The sequence below is a fragment of the Xenopus tropicalis genome, chromosome 5 (assembly GCF_000004195.4).
Source record: "Xenopus tropicalis strain Nigerian chromosome 5, UCB_Xtro_10.0, whole genome shotgun sequence".
Classification (NCBI taxonomy): domain Eukaryota; kingdom Metazoa; phylum Chordata; class Amphibia; order Anura; family Pipidae; genus Xenopus; species Xenopus tropicalis.
In genome coordinates, this window is record NC_030681.2 from 51,350,571 (window position 1) to 51,374,167 (window position 23,597).

A 23,597-nucleotide genomic window follows, 5' to 3' on the forward strand; every position below is an offset into this window, starting at 1 on the left:
ATTAATTACAGATTTACTATGGTTTTTTAGTTATTTGTATGTATAACTGCTATTAAAAGCAGTGTTTCTCTGTCCTTTTCTATTCCCTGCCCTGGGGGCCCTGACTCTTGAAACATTGTAACACAAGGCAACAGACTGACAGACCTGTTTTGCTGGAGGAGCTTGGCACTTGCAACATTGTTTAAAGGAGAAGGAAAGGCTAATAAAGAGTTAATCTCAAGCTGCAGGCATACCTTCAGTTCTCTCAATAGTGCCCTTAACTCTCCCCATATTTCGCCTGTTCATAGGAAAAAAAAATGCTGAGCTCTGTAATTATTATTATTATTAACATTTATTTATAAAGCGCCAACATATTCCGCAGCGCTGTACAATAAGTGGGCTTCATACATTGGACATACAGAGTAACATATAAAGCAATCAATAACCGATACAAGAGGTGAAGAGACCCCTGCCCAAAAGAGCTTAAAATCTGTAAACAAAATTCCCATAATGCCTTGCACCTGCACCAAGAGCAAGACCAGTGAACATGCACAGTTAGTAAGACTATGAGGAAGCTTCCTGCTGATTGGCTCAGATCCACATTCCTAAGGGGAGGGAGTTCTTAGCATTCTTGAGGGAGGGGGGAGCAGGAGAGGGGAGAGAGCTGCGCAGATTCTGGCACAGGAAAACAAAGAGACAACAAATCCTGTATCTTTTGACAGAGAAGTCAGTGCAGCGTTTCTGTGAGTGCTTATGACTGTATTTACATAGACCTTTCTGATAAAGCTTACTTAGTTTTTACCTTTCCTTCTCCTTTAAAAAGAAACAACCAGGAGTTCAGCAAATGCTGTTTCTATAGCAATTACATTTAAAAATAACATTTAAAGCACTAAAAAATGTTAATAAATTGATATTGGAAGTTGCTAGTAATTATGTTTCTTTTATTAGGCAAAAAATATTTTTGGGGTTGACATGTCCTTTAATGTAACTGTATACTAATAAAGGGCATGCCTGTTTAACAGTCCCTCCCTCTTCTTATTCTTTTTCCATTTTCTATAGTAATTTATTTTTAATTTATTAGATATGGTTATTTAGTGCACAATTTGAATTTCAGTTCAATCAATAAACAGAAAAAAAGAAGTTTATTTTTTACATGAGATCCACACACAGTTTGGCAGCACATGTAAAGTCCCTGTCTGCAACGGCAAGGGGAGCATTCTGACGTATTAACCCCATTTATAACCAGTACTTGCACCTTCCTACACACTACTTGCACTTCTACATACTCGTAGCTAGTGCCAGTGGCACATTGGTCTCATTGGCCTGATAAAACACACATGAAAAGTGGAATTCCAGGATTCCCACAGTGGGTTGCACCAATTCCTGCATCAAATGAGCCACATGCTTATGCAATGATTGCTGTTATTAACGTGGCTACATACATTAATCCCCCACACATTGGTGAACTAGAAGTGACACCATCCCCACTATAATAACGCTACTGCAACTTGCACACAATTCATACAATCAAGCAATAGAAAGCATTTTGCTGCATATTTCCCAGTTCTCATGGATACAAATTGAATGTTCTGGTACTTGTCTTTATGTCGTTTGCCCTTTTTTTGAAGATGGGCTTGGCAAATCTTAAAGGCACAGGGCAATCTTGGTTCAAAGCTGTTCTATATCATAATGAAGTTACCTTGAGATGCTGGTCTTTAGAGATACTGTATATGACTTGTCTTGCTTGAACAACTTGGTCTGTGTTATACAGCCTCTCTAGAAATCTACTACTGAGCTGCACTTTGGCAGCTTTCAGCAGTTGGCAGAACAATTTGGCTTTGCTGATTCCCTAGACAACTCTGATGCATGTAAATTAGTGTCTGCAATGATAAAACATTAACAAATTTGCTTCTTACTGGTGTCAATGTGGTGCAAATTCTATCCATTACAGCACATCAATGCTCGATGCACCAGAATGGGCATAATCATTAGGTGCAATTCAGTCATACAATTGGAGCACTGAGGGCTCATTACAAGAAGGAAAGCATGGTGCAATGTGCAAAAGAATGGATGCAATTTGCCATTTGTTTGCACTTTGCTCCCTGCCTCCCTGACTAACTGAATTGTCACAGGTCTTTGTGATCCATTTTGCAGCACAGAGACCTGTGGCTGGACAGATGAATACAGCTCAGCCTGCATTCAGCAGCACTGTTTTCCTGAGGGGCAAGAAAGGGTTGGTACATTATGTAGGCATCCCCCCACTTTCCAGTCCCGTTTCTGTCCCCAAACTAAGATGCTGTGCTCTGTACAGTGCAAAGCAACACCAGCCCCAGGCAGAATTGCTCTATGAATAAACTTTAAAGGAATGCGCTCTTACACCCTTGTGCCATTTTGTGCTCTTGCAAAGCACATGAGTGTAGGCACAACATGCAAAAGCAACACCTCCTCAAAGACTAAACTCCCTACCTTCTTAGAACTAAAAATTTGTCTCACAACCCCCTCACTTTTTGTAACCACACAGAGAAGAGGAAACGCCCAAATCATTTCTAAATGCAAGTACTGAATTCTACAATAAGGTGACTACAATCTACTATCCAAATAAAATAATAAGAAGAAATATTCGGTTGCATATCAATCCAAACTAACACACAAAAATGAATGGTACCTTGAAGGCCCCACAAATCTACAACCAACGCATGTTTTTGTAAATAGCTCAAAAGTACATTAGATACGTTTAAAGCAACAAATTGGAGCTTGTGGTCAATGATAGGATTGACATTTTTCCAAACTGGTTTTGTGTAAACGCACTGACAAACATCATAAAAGTGATACCTAAAAAAGATGGAAAAAACAATGAGTGTACAGAAAAATACTTCATTATAATGCATTTAGATGAGAGGAATAAGGGATGAAATCAAGATATTGTGTATTTTAAAGCCTATAATTACCTTAATTTCAACTCTGTAGTAGACATAAATAGACATTGAGGGCTGATTTACTATGATAGGTGCTAAACTGAACCTTATCTCAATAGTCCAACAGCATTGGTCTCCATGGGAAACTGCAATTCTGCAATAATAAATGAGCCCTATGTTTTTGGTAACAGATCTGTTTTAAGCACAACAAACCTACCAAAACGTTGCATTAAACATGCCATAGTAACCAACAAAGTGTTTGTTCACAAATGCAGAAAATGGGTTATAGGTGCTACAGCAAACAATGATCATAATTCTACATAACCTTCAACTCTTTCTTCTAAGAAAATAAGGAAATAATGATTTAGTGCCTACATCTCTGGGCTCAGGGACACCTGGTTTATGTCAGTTTCTTGTGGACTTTGGGTCTGACTTGATTGTGTCTGACTAAGCAATACACAGTGCTAAGTTGGTATATGAGAAGCAAGATAAAGCAATATAAACATGCAGTCTTATGGTAGTTATCACACACAATAACATGAATTATGATAAGGAACCCTCCAGCATCTATCAACCCATACTACACAACAACTGTCAGCTACCTTTTATGGTTCTGGAGCATTAATGGAAAAAATAGGTTAATTTACGTTTTCTGGAATGCACCTCTTGCTCCCCACTTGCACCCTTGGGAGAGATGCACTCTGCTGCTCATTCTGGATTCAAATGAATGCAGCATCAGGAGGTGCAGACAAGACCTTTGCCGAATGCCATGCAAGTTAGAGGATGGGCATGGGGTGGCAGGGGCTATGTTTTACTGTTCCCCCTGCAGGTATTTCTGTGTTTTATTGGTTGCAGTCGGACGAGAGCAATGTTTTTCAATGTTATTACCTAATTAACCTATGAACCCATATAACTGCATTTTAAATATTGGTACATGAGGTCAGAAATTGTGTTGGTCTTGGGCAACTGTATTTCAGCAGATTTGACTGTGTTTGTGATTATTTGGAGGTGCCTAACCTGATTTCAAAAGCAGAGAAGAATTTAAGAGGACTAAAGTACTATTATACACAAAAATAAGCAGAAAAGAAAGTTTGTTTTTATTGTGACGTAGGCACTTCTTTGACTACCAAGTAACTCCTGAAACCAATTAATTTGGCAGATTTCATTACCCAATCTGAATTCCCCTATTTGTGGCTTCTTTTAACCATCGGACCCCAAGACACTGCAATATATGAATCTGGAATTCTATTTTTCTTCCAAGTAACTCCAAAGGGTCAATGACAATATCTTCTTCTCCGAATGGCCTGTAAGCAAATTTCAGAGAATTTCTGTTCACTTTTATATATCAAGATTAATATAAGATTGGAGCATTCATTGTTACAGAGTTATATGTGCCATACCATGTTCTGACTTCTTGCCTATTCCATGCATTTTTATTTATTTTAAGATTCAAAATCATGGAATAATTGTGTCTGGAAATAACAGCATGAATACAGAAGAAGTAGACCTTGGAACACCACCTTATGTGCAAATAAAGGCAAATGTCGTGTTTGAGAAGCTTTGAGCAATACATGTGCTGTGCAATCAGGCTGCTGCCCAAATGGACTGCTTGTGCTTTATTCAAGGAACAACAAAGGAGAGAGCCACAAGGGAGTTAAGGGCTCACTTGCTTTTGTGATTTGTTCCCTTTACCTTGTGGTAAATATATTGAAAGTTTTAAAAAAATGTAAAGAGAATTCCTGAAGGGTTCCCAACTGCTTTACAAAGTCAAATCTACTTGTTTTCTTGAAGTTGTAAAGATACATACGATACAATACCCCACCTGCCACTGAAAAATACACCATGTGCTAGTCTATGGGGGACTTACTGAATTGGGAAAAATCCTTCTCCACATTACTATGAAATGGTAGTAACACAAAAATTGTAAATTAGAACCATTCATTACATTTTTTAAAAACAGCTAACTGTGGGTAATGCTAAAAGATATTACTGTACCTTTCAGTATCGGAGCAAGGGGTAATGTTTATCACAAGAATGGCTTCTTCAACACCTTCAGAATTTAAAAGCTCTGTCTGTTCCTCCAACTTCATACAATAAGCCAAAGACTGAAGCCAGATATGGGCAGATCCTAAATGAATAACCTCAACAGGATCCCAAAAGGGATCACTTTCTCTGTCCAAACTGATGTCCCCTCCATCCAAGTACCGCTGATACAGCTCCTCCATCAAGAACTTTCTGTTAATAAACTTTGATTTTGACCAGATCCACACCTTTACACAAACACATCAGATAAATCAAGGATTATTCCAGAGAACTAATATCTTAAAGTTTTAAATGTTTAGTTATGCAGTTTTACATGTACCTGGTTAGTAATTTGGTTGATTACTTTCACACTAATTTCTTTTTGCAGGTCATAACCCCTGGAATCAGTCAATGCCAGATTTTTCACCTTTAATTCAAATTTTAGATCCTGCTCCAATAAACATATATAAAAAAGTTAAATATTGTTCTCTCTCTTCATCATAAAGCTTTAACACTTGCTTCACACATTCAGGGCAGCTATTAGGAGGGACAAGTGGGGGTCCAGTGGGTACCTGGACAGATATATTGATTTTTTTTTTTACATGGCCTTGGGATATTATACCACTGCCCATGCCATGTGAGCAGTGGGCTAATTGCTTGCCATTGGTGCTGGAATAAATATTCTGTGGTGTATCTAATTCCTGCATCACATCCATTTACTGCATTGCTGCTAAATAAGCAGCATTATTATAAATTTTAATTATTATAAATTGTAGCAACTTTTGGTTTTTACACAAGTGGTCGAATTTCATACACATGCCTAGCCACTTACATCCACTCTCTAGCTTAATGTCACTTCAACATTAATCTGTGAATCTTACTTTATTTTCCACCTCTATATATTGCATAGGCTTCAACACAGACTGTATTGTTATTTTCCTTACAATGCCAAGATATACATTACCTTAGAAAGCTCCTCACTCATCTGATTTGCTTCTGCCACCAGTGGCATTAGTTTTATGAAGTCATGGAAGACAGCAAGGACACTGGGATCGGGTTTACCCTCTTTATTATGTACAGGACCTGAGTTTTATATTTTAAAAAATGATAAATATCAAAAGGTTATGAATATTATTTCAAAATTGTGCAGTGTAATGCACATTGTATGATTTACAGTTTTAGCAAAACTTGTTAACTTGTTTCTTCTGCTATGCAACAAACTTGGAAAGCAAATTTGGAAAGCAATGTACATTGGAAGCAATGTATAATATGACATGAGAGACACAAGGAATAAATTGCCCTGGTTTACATCAGTGATTGTTTATATCAAAGTAGCACCAAGATCTTTAAAAACAGTAGCAAATCAGCATAAGCATGTCTGTAAATATACACCGTGCATCAGAACAACTGCAGTATGATGAACTTACATACAGGGTTGGACTGGCACACCAGGATACTGGGAAAAATCCTGCTGGGCCCTTTTGCCTGCCTGCAAGCCAGCTGCCTACCGAAAGGTTCACAAAAGTCAATTTGGCCTTACCTCCAGGGAGAAATAAAAGATGGTCATATGTTAAACTGTTGAACATACTGCCATCTTTAATTTTTCCCCAGAGGTGTGGTCAGATTGATGTGGGGGAGTAAGAAGCTAAGAAGTGGTGTGGTTGAGCTGTAGGATGGAAAGGGGATCTCAGCATGGCAGTGGCTGGGTGGTGGCCCTTGACTTGGGTGCCCGATGGGCCTAAGGTACTCCAGTCTGACACTGAACATATCACCTACATACCTAGTGTGTCTACACTGAACCCTTCAGCTGCTGCCAGTTCAGACTGAAAGAAATCATAATCAAATCTGCAAAGGTCATCTGGGCCACGTTCAGCAGGAAATCCAATATAAAGGTATGCGCTGTTTGATCCCAGGATAATACGATCCTAAACAACAAAAATCAAAGTATTTACACAGACTCCTTGTACCTGTATTTAACAGTAAACAGTGACTGGTTTTATACTTCCCACCACTGACATCAACAGCCCTGCCCACCATCACCTCACCTGGAATAAAATAAATTAATAGGTCATATGACATCTCTATTTGTACTGTATTTAAAACCCCCAAACAATGATACTTATCCACCAAGTCATTTTATGCACATTACCTACCAGATGCTGAAGCTTGGTGTTGAGAACAATGGGCACTCCGTTAACAATGACCTTTCCTTTTCCATGGGGTTTTACAAACACTTTACTCTCTGAGTTGATAAAAGTGGCATGTTGGGGTAGAATGCTAATAAAATAAAATACAGAACTTTAGCAGAATATCTGATACTAAAAATAACATGTTTGAAGCACTTCAGGCCGCAATAAATAGTTATTCCATAATGGACTTATTTTACAATGTGGATTCATAATTTTTACAAATTTGAGATCAGACAGGCATCATGGTTAAACAATAGTCCTATACTATGGCATGTGTCATAGTGTCATGGTTTTAATTGGCAGAATCATATGTACATTAATTTCTGTATATTACAAGAGCTTTGCATAGGGATGGAATGTCTCAAGACACATTCTTTAAACTGTTCCTCTGTGCCCAATCTTTTTGAACTGTGCCTCCACTAAATGTGTGCACAGAGTTGTTTGTGGGTCTCTGCGCAAGTTCAGTTATGTGTGTGCATTTAGTCATATTATGCGTACTCCACAAATTCATGTTGGCACTGTTCTTATAACGTATTTGTATATGTACAACGCAAAGCCTATAGGGATAATTGTCACTATGTGTTTAAAGTAACTATACAACATACCCTAATCCTCTCAGAGTTATGACATTTGAAGGGTCCTGGCCAACATCAGAGGCTCCTGAAATAAGAACCATGTTATTTATATTCAACTTACATCTCATGGTTGCTGAGATTTTTTCTGTTTTCTATACAGAACCAAGAGTTTGTAACATTATATAGAACAGAACAATGAACATTCCCAAGGGTTTTAGATTGAACAGTTTATTTTCCTTATATTTTACATTGGGTGTTTAGTTTTGTTTTCAAATAAGGACAGCTATAGGAAAGGATAAATATATTTATTATTTGAAAAAAAAAAAAAACTAAACACCCAAAGTAAAATATATTGGAAGGTTTAAGAGTGGATGATTCTTATGCAGCAACTATAAAAAAAAAAAAAAAAGTCTTCAGTGAGTCAAGTGACAGAAATGGCATCACTTAGCACCAATTATAACTGATTACTAAGCACTGTTTATAAAGATATAATTTACAAGATATTAATGTGTATTATATTTAAATATACACCCTAATTTAATATGGTAGTTTCTCAGTTTTGCATTTACTTGGTGGTGACATAATGTATATAATTCATATTTTTAATTTATTGCAAAAATTCAGTTGTGGGTAAATAATAACATACTTCTTTGTTTTCACACATTGTTGTCTCTCAAGCTTGATTCTGGTGAGATAATACATATGCCCATAGCCTAGCCTGGTGTGGCTGCAGATGCATACTGTAAACCTCTATTCTAGATTCAGTTGCCCTGTGCTGAATGCAAACACTCTAATCAATAACCAATATCCATAGAATGTAGACGGAGCACTGGAAACATCATTTCATTTCATTGGATACATCCTTTTATTAAAAAGTCACCTTTATTCAGTCCATTAAAACCATCGCAAAGTTTTAGCACCTACAGCTCAACGAGTTTCATGGCTTCTCGCCACTTCATTGGTAGCTTCTGTTGAAGTGGCGAGAAGCCATGAAAGTGTTACGCTAAAACTATGTGATGGTTTTAATGGACTGAATAAAGGTGACTTTTTAATAAAAATATGTATCCAGTGTTTCACCCACATTCTATGGATATTGGTTAAAGTTACACCTGGATCGGGGGGGTGTTGAGACGTGGTAGCATGGTGCATACAGTTGCAGTTCAACTTATCTGGTGAGTGCTCCCCTGAATTGACTCTAATCAATAATCCACTCTGAAGAACAGCGCTTGTTACTAAGGATTTGAAAAATATATCTGGGAAATGAGGGTGAATGTGTCCTTCAGATTAGCGCCCTGGAAATTATTTGAAATGTTGTACCTTCCTGAATGAAGTGTTTAAGAACTCCAGATAGCTGTGGGTCTTCATTAATGTTTAGTAGGTAAGGGTACAACTGCATCATTCGTCTTTCCTAGAAATAAGAGAACCATATAACCATAAATTAGAAATCCACCTGTGGCCTTTAATAGATTTTAGTAATAAGATATCAGAGATCTGGACATCATACAACCCTGTATGTGAGTATATTTTATATTAGTCTGTGTGGCAAGGCTTCTAGCTCCATAACATTAAGCAAGAAGTGAGTTCTCCTCCAGAATTACTAGTCAGTTAGTCTCTTTTATTTATATGAATATGTTGGAATAGAAGCTACTGTATAACAATATTGTGATGGAAACTATTGCTACAACCCACTGCAGTAGTCATAAGCAATTCTGTAAAATGCCTAACTTCTATAAATGTAATATTTTTAGATCATCTGAAATTATTAAAAAATGACTGTACAGTGTTTTTGCTATGGTGTCACATATTTCACCATTAAGCCACTGTACCTGGTGTAATTATAATCTGTTAGTATGGCCTCTCTATTGTTTTTCTGGTTAAGATGTTATAGAGATGGCACCTGTGTGATTGCAGCGTATTGCTGTTCCCATTCTTTTCTTGCCTCCTGTAACTGATGTTCCCATGTTATCTGCATTGTCTGGATACGGAGCTCATTCTCTGCAAGGAGACGGCGCAGCTCCTCTGAAACAGAAACATATACCTTGCACTGAGAAAGAGGAGTTTCATCCTTCTGTCCCATTAAAGGATCTTGGACTGAGAAGACAGATAGTTTAAATGAGGTGTGAAGGAGGCCACTTATGCCAAACTGGAGCAACTGTCCCTAAACAGAGGAGGGGACAATGTACAATACCGCTTTAACATCTATATCCCTGCGGTTTCACGACAATCCACACTCCCAGTCATCACGTAGTTTGAAAAATGAACACCTACCTCAATATGATTCATGGTACTGTGGTGACCGGGTCACACTTTCACCCCTGACTGTATTATCCTTAAAGGGGTGGTTTATCTTTAAGATAACTTTTAGTATGAAATAGAATGTACTATTCATAGCAACTTTGCAATTTGCCTTCATTATTTGTGTTTTACAGGTTTTGAATTATTTGCCTTCTTTAGCAACAATTTTCCAGTTTTCACATGCGGGTCACTGACCCTGCTAGCCAAAAATGTATTCTGTTTGAGGCTACAATTTCACCACTACCGGGTTGCTAAGGTAAACAAGACCATAGCAACCAGATAGCTGCTGAAATTGCAAACTGAAACTAAACCATAAAAACCAATTGCAAATTTTCTCAGAATACCAATGTCTACATGATACTGAAAGCTAATTTCAAGGCGAACAACCCCTTTAACGGTTTAAATGCCGGGGGAATTTCCTACCGCTCTGTTGAACTGAAGAAGCCACTCGGATGAGGGGTAAAAAGCTTCAAGAATACTCAGTTGCTTTAAACGTATCACTATTAGATACTGCATATCATGATGTAGATGAACGAAATGCTCAGTCTATGCTTGTCTTGCTCTGTTATATGTGTTTCCAAATCAGCTGTTGTTTTAGTTGCTTTAGTTATTTAATATTTTATAATGAAATAACACTGTGAGTGCTTTACAATACACACACTAAATGACTTGACATTTCTGACTATATTTTCTGTTTACATAAATTGAATATTAGACTTTATTTTACCTACAATGCAGCATTTCCCCCAATAATTCCAGCACAATTACATCCAATGCATTGAAATGCGCAGTTTCAGTTGAATTTTGATAATTGCAGTCAAACTTAATTCTTTAGGCATTGACAGCCTGTAGTTGAACCCTTTATTCACTGGCATGTTCAAGGTGGCGGTAGCTCCTGGGGCAGTTGTGTGCAATCCATTAAAATTGACTGGATGGCAACTACTCAGCGCAGTTATGCAGAAATGTAAGAAGTATGTGTTGACTGACACATGTTTAAGGAATAGCACAAATATGTACATGGAGGGGCTCAGTTCTGCTCAATTCTACTTTCTCTATACAGTAGCCCGCATGGGGTAGGGTTGCTGGTGACCCATGACACATGCAAAATGATGGGTGACCTGCAACTTTGTGTGCATCACAGGTGACCCAGAATTTCGTGGGTTGGGGGCAGGGAAATATTTTTGTTGTGGGGGCCAAGGCCCATGTAGTTAAGCCACTACCCCTATATATGTGATGGGTTGGCCCCCTGGTGGGCCTTTGGTGCTATTTTACACTTGCCTTTACCTGGACTTGAATAAGACAACCTATCTTGTAAATTTGCTTTAAGAAGACGATAGCCCCATCCCCTGTGTTCGCACCCACTGCCCACCATACCAATAATGCAATTTACATAATATCGCAAGCGGCTCCCATGTTTGGTCAGGCCCTGGCTCAGGCACACCTCCAGCCACCCTGGTACTTCCACCACTGAACATTTCTTAGCATTATACAGTATAAGACGTGCAATTTTCCAACACTTACTTGTTTCTTGTTCAACTCTTTTCCCTGAATTTCCCAGTCCTGCCAGCCTAGAAAGCAACTTGTTATTTTCAGCTTTGAGTTCTTTAATAAGTCTTTCAGTGGGGCCGGCATTAATTATGGCTTTATTTTTTATTTTCTTCGCCCTTTAATATCAAACAGGCAGCACCAATTAGATTAATGGCAGCAAGAACTCATACTTGCTTAATACACAAATACACCTCAACTGATTCAATAGAGAGGAGAGGAATAGAGGGTTATCATATTATTTTTGCTATTTATGCTCCTGTCACACAAGCACGGTGTTGCTGGATTATTGGCAAAGACCTTGGATGCCTTTTTTTAAATATTCCTACATTCAGAATAAGATGAGTTTGTTAAGTAGTACTATATAGTAAAAATGACCTGTAGGATAAATGGTCTCCTTCTGTAGGGTGGGACTTTCAGGCTGGGTCAGTAACAGTAATGGCTCATCATTAGACCAACCCTTGTCACCCACCATTTGGCTGGTCTGCATCTGCACCCAATTCTTCCAGGGAGGGGTAATGATGTGGTGAAATGGGGTGAGATGCAAATTGCCACCTTTGCTTTTGCTGACAATGTTTCTTGACCCAGCTCTGTATCCAGGTCAGAAGATTTTCTATGCATTAGGCAGGGGTAGGGCTGCTACCTATGGGACACTTTACTTGCCATTTTGTTTGACATCATCAGAAAAAAGTATTATGTTGCTTGGCACATGGATTTCGGTGGCAACAAAAGTGGCCAAAAGCATGAAGACTTTATTTGCAGTATTGGCTCAGGCTTTCTCCTCTGCCCTTCAGGGTCTTTTAGCACAGATAAAAATTGTTGTTGTGCAAATTTGTATCTAATTTATTATATAAATACAAGGTGAAAAAAGACTTTTATAAATAGGGGAGGTGGGTAGAAAATGTTAAAAAATCTCCCCAAATCTCCCCAGCTTGCCATTACCTCTCTGCATATCTGAGTGTTGATAAGGTCTCCTCATAGCAGATATCAGCTGGACTAATGGCAGCAATCTGTGGAAATGAATTGAAAAAAAATGAAAAACAACATAAAAAAGTGAAATCAGTCCAGCTGCTCCTGGTTTTTTTATTGGGACAGAAGATTAAATACATTTAGAAGAAAATATGGCTGGCAGCGTTCTTGTTTCTTTATTTGTGTTTTTTGTCTGTTGTCATAGTTACATGGTTGTGTAGTTAAGCTGGGTTGAAAAAAGACCAAAGTCCATCAAGTTCAACCCTTCCAAGAGAATCCCAGTGCACATGTCTTTTTTGCCCCCTTCTTTAAACTAAAGGACAAGGCATGATGTCACTGTCCTACGCCCATGTCTATCCCATTATTATAGCTCTAACACCAGACTAGGGCAAGGAAAACTTCACACATTACATTATGGGGTGCGGGGGGGGGGGGGCTCTGTGCTCCTTTGTAACTGTGTTTTCCATCTGTTTGAGCGCTGTAGCTACATTATGCTTCTTATTAAAAATATGCTTCTGTATGCAGAAATCTGTTCCATTTTAGAAGTGGAGGAGATCTCTTAGTATATTTACATCAGAGGACATTAGGGCTTTGTAGTAAATGCACTGTGTGGTTGTAATGCTGCCACAGTACTTTGAAGGGGACCAATGTGGGAAATATTATACATATGCCACAGTAAAGTGCAAAGGAGACCCTCTCTGTGCACGTAATGTAACTGAACAAAGTCAAACACACAAACACAGCGAAAGTAATGAAATCATAACAATTGCACTCACACAAAGAAGCAGCAAACACAATACATTACCATAACAGTCCTGCTGTTACCCCCCAACGCAGACTGCAAAAGTTTTGTTAGAACCGAGTCTCGATATGGAATATGCAAAACTTTCTTTCCCATTGCCGCTTCTGCTAGAGCACTGAGAGAAGGGAAAATGCATTATTTTAAACCAATGCAGTTCTTTCAGGCAAAAATTATACTGACATGGCTTCTAGATCAAATGTTATTTTAAGCTGAAAATGTAATTAAACTTCAAAACACTTCCCCACTATGGAGATTCACTGTTTAATATGGACATAACGTTCATTAGTGCCTTTATTTTTTTAATATGGCTCAAAACAAGCACACTTCCTTGCTTTGTGCCCCAGAATTCTAAGCATGTGCTCCCTCTATATACTGATATATACCTCTATCAGCAGTTAGGCATACATACATCTCAGAAAATATGGAACAGGTATGGGATCCCTTATCTGGAAACTTGTTATCCAGAAAGCTTAGAATTACAGCATGGACATCTTCCACAGAGTCCATTTTAAGCAAATAATTCCAATTTTAAAAATCATTTTGGTGTAATAATAAAACAGTACCTTGTAATCAAATCCAAAAAAGCTGCATGAATTCATATTCGTGGTAAAACAATTCTATTGCATTTATCTTATTTTTAAATTTTTTTAATCAGACATAAATTATGGTAATCCAAATTATAGAAAGATCCTTTATTTGGAAAATCCTGGGTCTCAAGCATTCTGGATAATAGATCCTATACCTGTATAAAAGATGGTGTAAATACATGTTGCATTGATGTGCTTACAAAAGTTCCTTCAGTCCAGGTACAAAAGTTGCAGACAGGTCATAGTGGTATAAGAAACAGAAACATACCTTATGACATTACCCAGTGTGGTTAGACTAAGATTAACACATGTCCCTTCCCGAAGGCGATCTCCCTCAGAAGCAGATGACTTTTGTCTCTCACTCCCAGCTAGATCAACTAAGTTTATACTGGATTGCTTCGTAATATCTTCCTTAAGTAATATCTGCAGAACAGATACATATTGATAACATGGTTACAGTACCAGAACTAGTACACAGAACTACAGCACCGTATTTAAGCCTTTATATCCACTCCATAATTATCTTGCCTTTAGTATAAAGGAACTGGATCCATATATTAGCATGTATGTCTGGGGTCATTTACAATTGCAAGGGTGCAAAGTGCTCAAGCAGCCAACTTAATAAATGTTTATTTTTCAGGTAATATTTCTTACTTTTGTTAAAAGTTCCTTCAATCCAGGTACAAAAGTTGCAGACGGGTATTAGTGGTGTAAACAAACATAAAACTGTGTTTGCAAATAATGCCTTGGCATCATACCTTATACCTGGGGTCCGGGGTCATCTACAACTGCAGGTGTGCAAAGTGCATTGTTGGACACAATTGCCCTGTTTTTTTAATTCCAGTGGCATTTTGGCTGCCAGAGGGAGTTTCTCTTGACACAAGTGCGAATGCTGAAAATTTTTTTCTTGCATTTCTGGTGTTTGGGGTGAAAGTGATGTGTGCATCCTATTCTTCTCAGGTAACTGCGATACAGCAATTGACGAAGGCCTTGGTGGAAACCCTGAAGCTAACAACTAGTAGCTCCACGGTTCCCTTGTATCAGTAGGTGCAATGATGCTTAATTCAGAACAGGAGGTAGAATGAAAGCAGCAGGCCGAGTACAAGGAGCACATGATGAGTACCTTTTATGAATGGGGTTTTTCGTGCAACTGACTTCAGCCAAACAAAACTGCAGTGTGGTAAGTAAATGACCCATTATTCCTGTCTACATAAACAATATTACTCATTATATGCTCAATATATAGTTTAATATGTTCAATATAGCAACACATGTATGTAGCATGTAAAACAGATGTTACCCCACAAAACTATTTCTCATCTAATCTCACAATACAAGAATATATTACAAAAAGTATAAATCCTTATTTAGCAATAACCAATGTTTCTTCTGATATTCTTGTGGTTCGTGTTCACTAAAATGATAATTTAATTGTGCTTCATTAGTGATATGTAAAACCCGAGTGGTATTGATGACTAACTTAAACAGCCTATGTAAAAAAAAAACTTGAGGACTGTTGCCATAAAGCAGTGATCCCCAACCAGTAGCTCAGGGGCAACATGTTACTCACCAACCCCTGGGATGTTGCTCCCAGTGGCCTCAAAGCAGATGATTATTTTGGAATTCCTTGCTTGAAGACAAACTTTAGCTGCATAAAAACCAGGTATACAGACAAACAGAGCCTCCTGTAGGCTGCCATTAGATATAGGGTCTACCAAATAGCAAATAACAGCCCTTATTTGGCAGCCCTGGGAACTCTATTTATGCTTGTGTTGCTCCCCAACTCTTTTTACATTTGAATGTGGCTCACAGGTACAAAAGGTTGGGCACCTCTGCCATAAAGGAAGGGGGCAATAATACAGAATGTTCAATAACATGAATTTGTTACCTGTTTAAACTGGATAGTGATCACCATATGGGACCTGCTGCTGCTGGCATTCATGCTAGTTGATGCAGTAGTCCTTATTTTTTTCCCTTGCTCTATTAACCTTTCAATCTGTGCATAACTCTCACAAGGCACCAATTTTAGGCCATCAACATAAAAACCTTGATGCTGGTCCTCTCGAACTTTTAGTCCACCCGACTTCTTTGTTTTAGACAGCAAATCTGTTACCTAAGCAACACAACAATCGGCAGCTTATTAATAATCAGCTAATATTAATAAAGAATTGTTTCTATATTTACTATGCATGGAAAGCTCTAATGATACAAACAAAAAATCTACTCTGGTGCTGTCTGTTGTGTTGACGGTAGTGGGAAACCCATACATATTCCTTATTAACATTTTATAGATTTGTTTTTTGTTTATCCTGCCACATTTCATTGACTATATGTTTTGCCACAAGCTGTAGTTCTGTAAAATAATAGTTTAGAAAGTGGTTATTTTGATAATACTGTATCTTAATCGAAGGGGATATGCAGACTTCTAGAAATTGGAATGATTTGAAATTTACACTAGACCATGTTTATTGTGTCATTGGGATCAGTTCAGGTCAGTTATGTAAACTCTGTGTAAGGGATTGCCTTTTAGCTACACGGGGGGAAAGTTAAGTAAAACCAGGACAGAATGGGGAGGCATCCCCCAAAAATCTGTTCATTAACTGGGGTTTCTTTTTAGAATATGTTTCAGATAATATTCTTAAAAAAGTTTTTTTTAGCCATAATGAATCTAGAACACTTTACAGGATAGCAGGGGCTGACTCTCCTTCCTGCAATATATTCCTCTACATGAAAAGCATGATTTCAGCTTTGGAATTGTGGATAAATCCATTATCTCCAATATTCAGCTCTCAGTATGCAGCAGTAACATTGAAGAACATGACAAATTAAGACATTTCTTTTGTGTAGTGTGTAGTGGGTGCGGCAGTTAAAGTTTCTTTATTTGCCCATTTTATTTCATTTCTGCTTGGTTGCTGGTATGTGACAGATGCTTTTTTTTATAATTAAGTTCATGTAGATTAATGGAAGTATGCACGCTATTTGGCAATATTTGGTTTTACACAGATCCTACCTTTGTATAATTTTCCATCACTACACAAAGATCACCTCCCATACAACAACTTTTGACATGGTATTCAAATTTTGTTTTCTTCACCAATTTTTAAGAAAAAAAATCACTATTTATTTCACACAAACTGGCTTAAAGCAGTGGCAAATAAAGAACAACACATAGACAGTGTCAGTATGTATTGTCACTCCCATAAAATATCAAATACCTCACAGTATATACCTTCAGACATACCACATGGTACGATACAGAATCATTATTGAATAATCATTTAATTCACAATGCAAACTCATATATACAACAAATAACCCAAGGAGATGAAAGAACACAAAGATCACCCCCCAGGAGTCACTGAACAAATCAAATTCTGCACTCGGTCCAAGCTAATTAATTTACCTTGAAGTCAAGACACCAGGTATTCTAACTGTGATAATGGTAATCTGATTTATGGTAATTCAGAGTATCACTATATGCAGCTCTAATGTACTTAAATAGCAGGCAAAATCACCCAAATATTATTTGCCTATTTATAACTGCTTATAACTGGAAAATGTCCTAAACCTAAAACGATAAATGTGTTTTTTTCATAACAGGAAGAATCTAGCTATCTTCATAACAGGACATTCTGTCACAGGGGTCACTGATTTAAAGCCTACTGTATACATCACTGTATTTAGCATAAAATATAAACAGGGATGTATTAAGAGAATATAACAGTCTGACAGTGTCGGACTGGCCCACCAGGATACCAGGAAAACTCCCGGTGGGCCCAGGGGTTGGTGGGCCCTCCTGCTCCTCACCATTTGGCCTGCTTTATGGTCATTCCCTATTTCTGAATGGGAAGAAAGAGGAGAAATACATGGAAGGATAGATGTTAGCATGTAAATAAAAGAAACTGTGAGAATGAAGTGAGGAAAGGAGGAAAAATACTTTGGAGAGTGGGCCCATGGTCTATGGTTTTCTGGTGGGCCCCTGGGTTTCCAGTCCGACACTGCAGTCTGATCATCCCTTTAAAACAACTAGAGGCATACAATGCACAAAGCCTGCTTGTTATTCACGATTACCTTATGTAAAAGCCAGGTACCTTCTGTCAGTTAAACCGGTAGCCAGTACTGAATGTGAGCACACATTTTGCCATTACAATTATATAGCTAAGGGCTAACACTTTACCTGCTCATTGTAAATTTCCAGCATGCTGAATGTTACCTGAAATAACAAGAAAATGCTCAGCTATTAGTAAATCAATAATATTAGTTTCAGTAATGTTCACTCTCAAAGTTTGCTCAGGTTTACAGTGTGGTTATTGTCTATTAAACATTTAAATAAGAAATAGTATTATAAATTGTGTAGTGAAGTTACATGAGGTTTCATTACCACATGACCTCAGGTGAGATCCTTTATATTGATTAAAGGGTTCCATGGTCAACTGGTCCTTAGCGATGTGTGTATATATACTGTATATACTGTATATGTGCATGTGTGTCTACATAATTAGACCCTTACCTGGTATTGTTTGTTTTTCTCCTGGTTATTTTCAATAGCTCGGAAGAGCTCTTCACATACAAGTGGGATGATACCTCTATTAGTGCCATATCCAATCATTGAATAGCTCTTTCCTGATCCAGTCTGCCCATAAGCTAACAGAGTAGCATTATAACCTTGCCAAGCATTATCTAATATACCTTGACCAAGGTCTTGGAACACAGTTTTCTAGAGAAGGAAAAATTAAATTAAAGCTCACAGGATTAATAGACACCAAAAAAGGTTAAATAAAACTCTGTTGGCCATCTTTTATTCTAAACTTGAACTTAATGGAGCGCCATGTTTTTAATGGTCCAATTATTTGTCTTAAAATACATTTTGTGCTACCAAAAGGATACAAAGAAAACAGAGGATAAGAAAGATAAATAAGTAAGGGGGGGGGACATTAGAAGAACAGTTGTAGAAAAAAGGCATGATATTCTATATTTACACATTACCTTCCAACTGAACGTTTGCAAACAAGATTTGAAGAGAATCTTAAACTGTTGCTTCAAATACTGCTGGGGGGAATGTAGTGGAATGACTGTGACAAACAAAGTTATTAAAACAAAGGGTTGGGGCATTAAACCTAAGATTTTCAAAAACTTTATGCTTTATGTCATTAACTTTTCCATAGCTAACATTACATTATGTGGTTTTTTTAATGTGTGCATGTGCTATAAACTTTGGGCAAAAGTAAAATATAAGTTTTTTCATTCCCCCAGTTTTCTTTTGGTAGCTTCTTAGCATTACAACACAAAACATGAATAGAAGGGCTCTGCTATGCTAGAGAACATGACATCAACATATTCCATAACAGCTGGTTAAATTCACTCAAGTAGAGTATGTGAAAATCTGGAAAAAAGGAAGGTTTCTTAACCTAAAGCACATTTATTGAGGAGCACAGACTGCAGTACTGGCTTGTGTGCAGTAATTGTGTGCACCCTTGTTGGTGCAACACCAGGAAGTCATTTACATGCAACTTAGTATGCTCTGACCTTGTGCTAGATAAGGTGCCTTAAAGTGTGCCTAAATTAAACTCACCTGCAGCGCTTCGGGGGAGGGAGACCGGAGGATCACGGGAGTGCCCTGGGGGATTCGGGTCTGGGCCGCCAGGGCTAACTAGGGCCAGGGCCCACTGGATTTTTTCCCGGGGGTCTGACGGCCCAGTCCCCCGCTGCTTGACGTTATTGCGCTGTCTTGTGCTTCCCATTTGCCAAAATGGACACAACTGTGTGTGCACTATGTCACTAATCACTATTCTTTTGGTACAAGTGTGCTGTGCCTACTGATGCAGGGCACTAAGGGAATCCTGGATCTGCTGCCTGGTCAGGAGGTGACAGTAGCTCCGGGGTTCCCCTGTGTCAATAGGCTCAGCAAGGCCTAATTCGGAACAGAAGGCAAAAGGGACTGAGCAGTGCTATACAACTATATGTGTGAAGAGTGTATTTTTATTTTATTTGTATCTTGGCCTTTTTTTTTTTGCTACTTTTAGGATCTGTCTCACCTGATCGGCGTATCTGCTATAAGAGCCATCTGGGACAAGCGTGCTTTCTGTGTTCTTCAGATATTCACTGTGTGACCAATATGCAAGATCAAACTTAAACGTTTTCTCATTACCAACATTCTTTGGGTCACAGATAGTGGTGCAGTTGGTTTTCATAGAGATGACACATTTACTGCTTGCATCCTTTTCTCTCTGTTTAAAAAGATTTTTTTTAAATTTTCAATTACAGTAAAAAAAAATCACCATAGTATCATAAGAGTCCCCTTAAGGGGTAAGTTAACCCTTTTATTTTAAAATCCTTAAAATTATAGCCCCCAGAATTACATACCTAAATCCAGATTTATTTTATTTCTCTATTACAGTTCAGCTACAGCTCTTCCACTGACTTCCTTGTGAAGCCCCACCCCCTTTTGCTCCTCTATCCGACTATAGAGAACTCAGAGAGGTGCCTAATGGACATGCTCACTACCTCTGCTCCAAATAAAATCAAGCAGGCATGCACAGTAGGCACCTTTTTGAGGTTATCATATTTGGAGAGGGAAAGAGGGCTCAGAAAGCAAAAGAGCCAGAGCTTCATGCTAGACAAGGAAGTCAGTAGAAGAGCTGCAGATGACCTCAGTTAAGCTCAGTTGAGAAAGATATGTTATTCTGGGGGCTATACAGAGTCATTTTAGTGTCTTTTTTTTGTTTTTTGTTTTGAAAAAGGTTTACTTGTTTCTTTAAATAAAACTGTAAAGTTTTCCCCAACCCCCAAATGTGCAGAGAAATCTGTGGAGCCCTTGGTCAAACTTTGGGACCATTTTCAGTTGGATGGCAAATGGGAATCAGTTTTAGAATATGTCTATGAAGATTCTCATTCATTCAGCTCATGCTATACAGTATCAAGTATAATTAAGTCTAAAACAACTGGACTTTTCTGAGTTTTAGAAGGCTTACTGCACCATCATGATTGTCTTTAGGTGGCATAGAAGGTATTTTTATATCCACCCATATCATTTATATGGTTTTAAACACCAAAATTAAAAGTATTTTAAAGTAATTAAAATATAATGTACTGTTGCCCTACACTGGTGTGTTTGCTCCAGAAACTCTACTATAGTTTATATAAATACCCTGCTGTGTGGCTATGGGCGCAGCCATTCAAGCTGGAATAAAGGAGAAAATGCACTGGTTACAAAGCAGATGAAAGATAAATCCTGTGGAATACAATGGTTTTTTATCTGTTATTGGCTCTGTAACCTGTGCATTTTTTTGTGATTATTAACAAAAGAAATGATGATTTATTTAACCTTGCCATTGAGGGTTAGAAGGTTCAAACAGAAAATGCAATTTTATTATATATTATATATATTAATATTATAAGAAGCTTCTCTGAGAGGAGTAACATCATTCACAAGGTGCTGGCATATACTGCTTTTGCCTCTTTAATTTAGGGTTATATTTGTAAAAATGTGTGATGGTGATGGTCTATGTGCTCCCCCAGAGATCACCTGGAAATAATGCAGCTCTAACTGTAACAGGAAGGCATGTAGGAGAAAAATACAGAACTTTTGCTGTTCATTGGCCGATGTGACCTAGTATGTATGTGTGCCCTTGGTTTGTTTGTGTGCACAGTGAATTGTATGATCCCAGAGGGTGGCCCTTAGTACTTAAAATGGCAATTTTGTATTTAGGAGTACCCAATGGCACATGGCTATGGCACACATGGGCCTGTTGATCACTCTGGCAGAAAAACACAGCCCATTCCCAGAATAACCTGTCACTGCTTCCTATAGCAGCATGTCAAAGTACAGCTGGGTACTGCTCAGAAACACTTGCTTTGGCATATAAAATACAGATTTCCATGACGCCCTTTAAAATAGTTGGTTTCAAAAACTAGTACAGGGGATATTATGAAACCATGTGCAACTTACTAAATTCAGTATCACTCCAACCATGTTTATGATTGTGCAAAATGAATTTCTGTAATTGCTATGATAGACACTTAAAATCCAAAGGCTGAATCTACAAACACCCCTCTCTACAGCTTAATTTTCACTTCCAAATACTAATACACAGTGATAGCTGCAAATATAGATTTAATAAAATCATGGAAGAACTGCAATCAATACCTTGAACAAAGAGGAGATCCAAACAAACAGTGGCGTAACTAAACGTTTCTGGGCCCCAAAGCAAATTCAATTTAGGGCCCCAAAACATTGGTAAGTTTATCTATTCTACCAATATACATTGAAATTGCTCACTAATTAGGGTCTCACTGGGCCCCTTCCACTCCTGGGCACCCCTGCATTCACAGGCTCTGGTTCCTCTGTAGCTATGCCCCTACAAACAAAGGAGTATGTCTGACAAATAACTACTAAATATGCCTGATGCTGTCTGTTCAAATCCACAGTTTAAATCTGCAAACAATATTAACAAGGATTTAGAAAAAGGTGAATATAGGCAAAGAGTTTCCTTTCTTTGCAGGGAGGGTGATTTTAAGTGTTATGACCACTTTAATTCTCTGCTAGAGTGATGGGGGGACAAAAATACCAGAAATAATACCAAAAATAATCAGGCGCAATCGTAATATCACAAAGACAAAACAAATCAGTAAAAATCAAAGACATGTCGGCTTAAATAGAAACCTGTTGGAAATGGCATTGCTGATTTTCAGAACTTTCCGCATAAGGCATAATATATCATCACGTACTCTGTTAATATTCCAAAATACATAAATGAATAAATACATTAATAAATTATTATAACAAACTGCTGCACTTTTTATTCCTTCTAGGCATTATACTATGACATTCAACCCACCCACAAGATGGAACTATTTTACGTAGGAGTGCTAGATATTTGTATATTTATTATTCATATATATATATATATATATATATATATATATATATATATATATATATATATATATATATATTTATGATTGGCGCAAATTATATAATAACACAAAACATTTCCTTTTGAGTTGCTTTCTGACTTCTTTAAATTTACATCCAGCTATTAGAAAAGGGTAAACCTGAACGTATAGTTGATGCACCCACCTTGCTAAAAGGCCTCACCCGCACGGCCACTTTAACACTGTCGTAGCTTGGCATATTTCTTACAACTTTAGGGGACTCTTGACTCTCCAAGCAAGGTTTGGATAGAATTCGGGTAGTAGGAAGGTGAAAGTGAACTAGTTTGTGACAGCTGCTGCCAGTATCCATTGCTCTGCTCTACAGGCTGTCATTCATAATAAATGAAATCTTTCATTAAGGCTGCAGTGTCATGTTCCTGCATCTGCCTCTCATCTTACAGCAACTTTCACAGTAGAAATATCTAATATTCATTAATAAACCAAACTGTAAGTGGGGGTCATTAATAAACACTGGGCGGATTTGCGCCTGGGCAGTAACCCATGGCAACCAATCTTATGTTTGTTTTCATTGTTTAACTTGCAGCTAGCTGATAAAAGCTAATCGCTTATTGGTTGTTATGGGTTACTTTTTATTTTAAAGGTAAATTTTTATTGAGTTTAAATATAAAATATACTGGTATGGCAGTGCAGCGGTCTCCCTGCATTACAGTCCAAATTACAAGTCTAAAGTCTTTTGCCATCCGGATCACACCACTCCCCCATACCCTCTTAAACTTGTCTATGGCCCACATATTTTAAATGTTAGTTTAATGAGTGAAAGAGTT

At 37.9% G+C, this 23,597-nt stretch overlaps 1 protein-coding gene across 1 annotated transcript; it reads right to left on the reverse strand.

The window, feature by feature from the left end:
* Positions 1-1,070: 1,070 nt before the first annotated feature.
* On the reverse strand, positions 1,071-23,122 carry kif28p (kinesin-like protein 28). The gene is made up of 20 exons (XM_031902701.1): positions 22,958-23,122; positions 19,914-20,105; positions 18,389-18,595; positions 18,056-18,091; positions 15,767-15,991; positions 14,147-14,301; positions 13,295-13,406; positions 12,463-12,530; positions 11,513-11,639; positions 10,243-10,261; positions 9,578-9,675; positions 8,998-9,088; positions 7,711-7,765; positions 7,070-7,193; positions 6,697-6,841; positions 5,881-5,999; positions 5,257-5,364; positions 4,890-5,164; positions 4,064-4,198; positions 1,071-2,811 (listed from the first exon to the last, which is right to left on the reverse strand). Exons 1-20 carry the CDS (start codon positions 23,120-23,122, stop codon positions 2,526-2,528), a joined length of 2,742 nt encoding a protein of 913 aa, XP_031758561.1. The 3' UTR covers positions 1,071-2,525.
* Between the last annotated feature and the right edge of the window lie 475 nt (positions 23,123-23,597).